Genomic DNA, 7,654 nt, shown 5'->3' with positions numbered 1-7,654 from the left:
CTCCAGTACTCTTGCCTGGAAAATCCCATGGACGGAGGAGCCTGGTGGGCTGCAGTCATAGGGTCGCTAAGAGTTGGGCACGACTGAGCGACTTCACTTTCCCTTTTCACTTTCATGCATTGGAGAGGGAAATGGCAACCCACTCCAGTGTTCTTGCCTGGAAAATCCCAGGGATGGCGGAGCCTGGTGGGCTGCTGTCTGTGGGGTCGCACAGAGTCGGACATGACTGAAGCGACTTAGCAGCAGCAGTAGCAGCTAATGGCTCAGAAGGTAAGGAATCTGCCTGCAATGCAGGAGACCTGGGTTTAATCCCTGGGTCTGGAAGATCCCTTGGAGAAGGGAATGGAAACCTACTCCAGTATTTTGAAAGCACTGGTGGGAGTTGGAGGGCTGTGGCCACAGGAAGGGTGGAGAAACGCAGTCTCTTCTGTTCTCAGGACAAATGTCTGTTCTTTGTCTCCCTCTCTGCCCTGCCTCTTGGGAACCTCATCCAGCTATTGCTACATCTCGCCAACCTTTTGGAGGATATTGGGGCTGCCCACGGGAACCACTGTGAACACTCTGTGCTGAAAGGGACTTCCTGGGAATGCCTTGGCCATCTAAATTGCAGAGTGAAGCTGGATCTCAGCTGATTCTGCTGACGATGTTGGAGCCGGTCCTCGGGTGAGTTGACACCTTAGCTCTGCTGCTGACTTGCTATGTCATCCAGTAAGTCCCCGACCTAATCAGTGCCAAGTGGGAACTGGGGTCAAAACAGCCTGAGGAATTCTTGCTGTGGGCTTCTTTTTTTTTTTTTTTGCAAAATGACTGTAACTTAATATTTGCACAGCCTTTTTTGCACACGGATGTTATCTTAGTTGACCCTGTGGAATAGATATGATCCCAGTGCAGATGTGGAAATAGGGCCTCGGTGAGCCGAGTGACCTTCCCAGAGTTGTCCAGCTGGCACAGTGGTGCTGGGCCCCAGGCCCAGGCCTTTGGCTTTGCTGACTCCAAATCCTGCGTTCATTCCTCTCCATGGGACTCCCTTGTGACGACATTTCTTTCTATTTCTAAAATGCCTACGTCAAGAAAACAACTTTCAAATCGCTCCCGACTCCTGCGTTTCCCTCAGCGCCTGGAGACAGCCCTTCTCTGGCCATCACTCTCTGCCATTTGCCTGCTGGTGGCCTCTTGCCCACTTCAGTTCTGCAGAGCATCGGGGCCCTTGGTTGCACCCACCCAAACAGGGCCGGGCTGCCTCACCCCCTGACGGTGCTGAATGTCTGCACAAAGGGCTGAAGTGGGGTGGAAGGAGAGTCCAGTTCCTTTTTTACTTTTTTTTTTCTTGGAGTATAATTGGTTTATAGTGTTGTTAGCTTCTGCCGAACAATGAAGTGAATCAGCTACATATACACATATATCCAGGCTTCCCTGATAGCTCAGTTGGTAAAGAACCCGCCTGCAATGCAGGAGAGCCCAGTTTGATTCCTGGGTTGGGAAGATCCACAGGAGAAGGGATAGACTGCCCACTCGAGTATTCTTGGGCTTCCCTGGTGGCTCAGCTGGCAATGTGGGAGACCTGGGTTCATCCCTAGGTTGGGAAGATCCCCTGGAGAAGGGAAAGGCTACCCACTCCAGTATTCTGACCTGGAGAATTCCATGAACTGTGTAGTTCATGGGGTCACAAAGAGTCGGACACTACTGAGCGACTTTCACACACACATATATATACACATATACACACACACACACACACATATATACATGCGTATGTGCTAAGTCACTTCAGTCATGTCCAACTCTTGTGATCCTATGGACTGCAGCCTGCCGGGCTCCTATGTCCATGGCATTCTCCAGGCAAGAATACTAGAGTGGGTTGCCATTTCATCCTCCAGGGGATCTTCCCCACCCAGGGATTGAAGCCACGTCTCTCCGGTCTCCTGCATTGGCAGGTGGGTTCTTTACCACTAGCACCACCTGGGAAGCCTGGGAGGCCTACACACTCACACACACACACACTCACACACACACACACACACACTCACACACACACACTAACACTCACACACACACTCACACACACACGCTCACACACACACACACAACACACACACAGGGCTTCCCTGGTGGCTCTGATGGTAAAGAAGCTGCCTGCAATGCAGGAGACTTGGGTTTAATCCTTGGGTCAGGAAGATCCCTTGGAGAAGGGAATGGCAACTCATTCTAGTATTCTTGCCTGGAGAATCCCATGGACAGAGGAGCCTAGCAGGCTACAGTCCATGGGATTGCAAAGAGTCAGACATGACTGAGTGACTAACACACACACACACACACACACACACACGCACACACATACACATATGCTTGGGCTTCCTTGATGGGTTAGTGATAAAGAATCCACCTTCCAATGCAGAAGACATGGGTTTGATTCCTGGGTAGAGAAGATTCCCTGGAGAAGGAAATGTCAACCCACTCCAATATCTTACCTGGAGAACCCCATAGACAGAGGAGCCTGGCTGGCTACAGTCCATGGGGTCGCAAAAGAGTTGGACACAACAACAGCAACGGTATATATACAAACATACATACCCTCTCCCTCCTGGCTTCCCTCCCATCTCTCCCCTTTCCACCCTACCCTCCTGGGTCATTGCAGAGCACAGAGCCGAGCTCCCTGTGCTACGCAGCACGTATATTCGCTTTCTGTTTTACCCATGGCAGTGTATTTATATTAAGCCTAATCTCCCAGTTCATCCCCCCTCCCATCCCCAGGCCCCACCATGTCTACACGTCCATTCTCAACACTTGCGTGAGATTCCAGTTCTTTTCAAAAGAACTTGAATCCCCGGTCTTTTAGTATGGCACACAGGACCTTCATGACCTGGCCCCGCCCACCCCTGTGACAGCCCAGTGTCCTACCTAAACAGCTTAGCCTTCCCAGAAAGTGCCACGTGCTCCTATAACTGTTGCACACATTGACGCCTTAGGTCGTTCCTTGCTTGTCCACCTCCTGAGCTGTTCTACAAGATGCCCCAGAAGGACCTTCTCCTCCAGGAAGTCCCCTGCCCTCCAGCTCCCTTCTGCTCCCTAGCCCATCCTCCACCAGACATCCAGCGTGAGGAACATCAGAGCAGAGGCCATTGGCATCACCTCCCCTCTACCCCGTCTAGGTGGCTCCACCAGGCTGGTGCTCCCATCCTCCAGCTGCTGAGAGTGAGGGCTCCAAGGCCTCGTGGCCACCCCAGCTGTCCCCTCATGTGGAGGATTGTCCTCGGCTGGCAGGAGCCTCCTTGCCAGGCAGGTTGCCACTCCCAAAAGCCAGTAGCTAAAGCCTGAAAGAGACGCTGGAAAGGTTCCCCTTGATTCGAGGAGAACTGTTCCACAGCTGTGTCCAGAGCCCACGTTCCTGCAGACACACACACACACAGACACACAGACACGCGCACACACACACACACACACCCTCTAGTCTCAGTCAAGGCTAGACTGACCTGAGGCCTCCTGCTTGGCAATGACCTCCTTCACTTCTCCCCCCGGGGTACCTTCCTTTAATAAACCCTAGGTCCCTGTGCCATCACATTCCGTTACCATGAACAATTTTCTTATTGTGTCCAGACCAGACTCTGTGCTCCCTGAAGGCAGAGACAAAGGCCTATTTACTGGGGGGCCTCACCCTCTAGTTGGGGATCTGGCAGAAAGCAGGTGCTCCGTGTTTGTGCTCCATCCAGTTTCTGAGCGGTTGTGGCAAGCACTCCCTCTCTGTCTCCCCTATTTCCTATCCTCCAGGACCCCCTTCTAACCGAGCCTCCCTCTTCTCTTCCTCCCCTACCCTCCAAGGGATAGATAGATCCCCCAGTCCTGTTCCTCGACCCTTAGATTTGAAGGAAAGAGATGGGCAGAGCTGGAGGGTGGATGGGGCCAGGGTGAAGACAGCGCCCGCCCACCCGCCAGGGACCAGCGCTGGTGTGGGGGGGTCACCAGCTCCCACTGCTGCCACGGATTTCCCCTCCCTTGCTTTCCGAGCTTCTTGACTTCATAAACGCTTTAGGAGCCATGGTGCTCCCACTCTTTTTCATTCATTCCACCCACTCGCGGCACCAACCCCGTCACAGGAGGAATGTCTTGGCTCCCAGGCTTATTAACTTTCCAGGCAGCAACCAGCTCATGTAGCCGCTGAGTCAGTGCGGTGTCAGCGGCCTGAGAGGGAGGCCTCGCGAGGCTGACTCAGATGGAGCGGGTGGGTCTCGGCGGAGGCCTCCTTCTGCTGCACAGAGCGGAGGAGCAGGGACCAAATCCACCCAGGGGGGCTTGCTCCGGGGAGGCTTCTCTCACCTAATTCCCCACAGTCAATCATGCGCTGTTTTTGCGGCCCCACGTCCATCCTCGTCATTTCCCTCTGCAGCCCCAGCAGCCCTTAGGCTTCCAGCAGGTAACTCAGCAGCTCCCCCATAACTATGATGACTGGTCCAGAGCCAGACAGGTGACCTGTCAGAGCCAGTGAGTGATACTGAGACTCAGGTTCAAAATTCTGGGACAAAGGTGCTTGCTCCTTTTAGCTGGACTTGAAACCAGAGAGGATAGTAGGATTAGAGCTGCTGACTCCAGCTTGCTACCAAGTGAAATCTGAGACGGAAGCCACCCCTATGGAAGAAAGAGAGAGAAGTGAAGAGAAACTGAGTCTTGATTTTATCCTGGAGTCCTGAGTTTAGCCATACCTGAAGCTGCGTTAATATAAGGACTTTGGGACTTGGTAAAAGATGTCTGCCAATGCAGGAAACATAGGCGACGCGGGCTGGATCCCTGGGTTGGGGAGATCCCCTGGAGGAGGAAATGGCAACCTGCTTCAGTATTCTTGCCTGGAAAATTCCATGGACAGAAGAGCTTGGTGGGCTGCAGTACGTGGGTCGCAAAGAGTCAGACAAGACAGCACAGCAGCACAACTCAGTGTACCCCTTTCACTTAAGTCAATCTGGGTTGAGTTTTCTGTCACTTTCTTGTCAAAAGAATTCTAATCAATACAGGTATTTGCTACCCTATCTACCCAATTCTAAGACATGCGTGAAAGTGAAAGTCGCTTAGTCGTGTCCGACACTTTGCAACCCCATGGACTACATAGTCCATGGAATTCTCCAGGCCAGAATGCTGGAGTGGGTAGCCTTTCCCTTCTCCAGGGGATCTTTCCAACCCAGGGATCGAACCCAGGTCTCCCGCATTGCAGGCGGATTCTTTACCAGCTGAGCCACAAGGGAAGCCTAAGACATGCATAACTTAACATCGCTGACATTGGGATTGTGTCTTAGAATCAAATGTCAAAGTCCTGATGGGGACATCATTGTTTGCAAATGTGAGAAATTGAGCACAGCGGCCCATACTGTCTTTCCTTCATCTGAGTTGGATGCACTGTTGGTACGGCACGTACTGAATTTGGTACTATTTAAAATGTCTTTGAAAATATCATGGTGTGATTCAGCATTCAGATAAAAGTGATGACGGGGAAAGGCACGGACATGGAGCAACAGGGTGGGAAACTGATACCAAATGAAACAGAGTTTTCTCTTTAGAGAGAGGACTACTCTTCTCTTATGAAACAACAGCAAGTGCTTGGCAGAACCTGAGATAGGAAGAAGCTGAGGGACAGGCAGGAGATGGTGAAGGACAGGGAAGCCTGCTGTGCTGTAACCCATGGGGGTGCAAAGAGTAGGAGATGACTGAGTGACTGAACGACAAAGGCAAGAAGACAAACTAGAAACAAGAGTTGTGTTACATTTTGCTCCTAAGATGTGGGCACAAAATCTACACGGGAGCCGGTGCTCAGTCACTTCAGTCGTGTCCAGCTCTTCACGACCCTATGGACTGTAGCCTGCCAGGCTCCTCTGTCTATGGGATTCTCCAGGCAAGAATATTAGAGTGGGTTGTCATTTTTCCTTCTCCAGGGGATCTTTCCAACCCAGGGATTGAACCCGCATCTCCTGCATTGCAGGTAGATTCTTTACCACTGAGCCACCAGGGAAGCCCACACACCAAGCAATGGAACCTAATTGGGAGAAATTGCCAATCTTGCAGAAGAAATGAGAGAAATCTCCAAGCCAGGAGAATTGCCATGACTGGTTTATGACTTGTCCAGCACTATCGTTAAGACATGTTGTCACCATGCAGTTGGTGTTTTTTTGTTTGTTTCTTAGTGGTACATCTTATAACCATTGGAATATGTTCAGTTCAGTTCAGTTGCTCAGTCATGACCGACTCAGCGACCCCATGAACTGCAGCATGCCAGGCATCCCTGTCCATTACCAACTCCTGGAGTTTACCCAAACTCATGTCCATTGAGTTGATGATGCCATCCAACCATCTCATCCTCTGTTGTCCCCTTCTCCTCCCGCCCTCAATCTTTCTCAGCATCAGGGTCTTTTCAAATGAGTCAGCTCTTCATATCAGGTGGCCAAAATATTGGAGTTTCAGCTTCAACATTAGCCTTCCAATGAACACCCAGGACTGGTTGGATCTCCTTGCAGTCCAAGGGACTCTCGAGAGTCTTCTCCAACACCACAGTTCAAAAGCATCAGTTCTTCTGTGCTCAGCTTTCTTTATAGTCCAACTCTCACATCCATACATGACTACTGGAAAAACCATAGTCTTGACTAGACGGACCTTTGTTGACAAAATAGTCTCTGCTTTTTAATATGCTGTCTAGGTTGGTTGTAACTTTCCTTCCAAGGAGCAAGTGTCTTTTAATTTCATGGCTGCAAACACCATCTGCAGTGATTTTGGAGCCCCCCAAAAAAGTCAGCCACTGTTTCCATTGTTTCCCCATCAATTTGCCATGAGGTGATGGGACCGGATGCCATGATCTTAGTTATATGTTATCACTCCCATTTTGCAAAAGTGCTGTTAAAGTCACTTGCCCAATGGATGGACCTAGAGATTGTCATACTGAAAGAAGTAGGTCAGACAGAGAAAGACACATATCATATGATATCACTTATGAAAGTGAAAGTCACTCAGTTGTGTCTGACTGGTTGCAAAGGGTCTTTGCAACCCTGTGGACTATACAGTCTGTGGAATTCTCCAAGCCAGAATACTGGAGTGAGTTGCCATACCCTCCTTTACGGGATCTTCCCCACCCAGGGATTAAACCCAGGTCTCCCGCATTGCAGACAGATTCTTTACCATCTGAGCCACGAGGGAAGCCGAGAATGCTGGAGTGGGTAGCCTATCTCTTATCCTGCGGATCTTTCGGACCCAGGAATCAAACCAGGGTCTCCTACATTGCAGGTGGATTCTTTACCAACTGAGCTATCAGAGAAGCCTGTTGTCAATTATATGTGGAATCTAAAAAAAATAAAAAATGATACAAATAACCCTATTGACAAAAGTTGAAAGCAGACTCACGCTTACCAAGGGGGAAGGAGGTGGGGATAAACTGGGAGATTAGGATGGACGTGTACACACTACTATTTATAAAAGATAACTTATAAGAACCTTCTGTAGAGCACGGGGAACTGTATTCAGTGCTCTGTAATGACCTATATGCGAACGGAGTCGAAGAGAGTGGATACATGTATATGTATGGCCGATTCACTTTGCTGTACAGCAGAGACTAACAGAACATTGTAAACCCACTAGACTCCAATAAAAAGTTAATTTAATAAATTGAAAATAAAATGCAAAATAAGTA

The 7,654-nt window shown here is 50.1% G+C and overlaps 1 protein-coding gene across 1 annotated transcript in view; it reads left to right on the top strand.

Annotated features, from left to right (window-relative positions):
• The first annotated feature begins 643 nt into the window (after positions 1-643).
• Positions 644-7,654, top strand: part of LOC104984132 (putative uncharacterized protein FLJ22184) — a 60,715-nt gene continuing 53,704 nt past the window's right edge. The window contains exons 1-2 of the mRNA XM_010833755.1: positions 644-663; positions 2,967-3,094. Coding sequence (XP_010832057.1) covers positions 644-663; positions 2,967-3,094 — 148 coding nt within the window. The remainder of the gene's footprint in view (positions 664-2,966; positions 3,095-7,654) is intronic.

Source organism: Bison bison, unplaced genomic scaffold, assembly GCF_000754665.1.
Source record: "Bison bison bison isolate TAMUID 2011002044 unplaced genomic scaffold, Bison_UMD1.0 scf7180017863885, whole genome shotgun sequence".
Taxonomy (NCBI): Eukaryota; Metazoa; Chordata; class Mammalia; order Artiodactyla; family Bovidae; genus Bison; species Bison bison.
The sequence above is the reverse complement of the archived record's forward strand: the minus strand, read 5'-3'. Positions and strand labels throughout refer to the sequence as shown.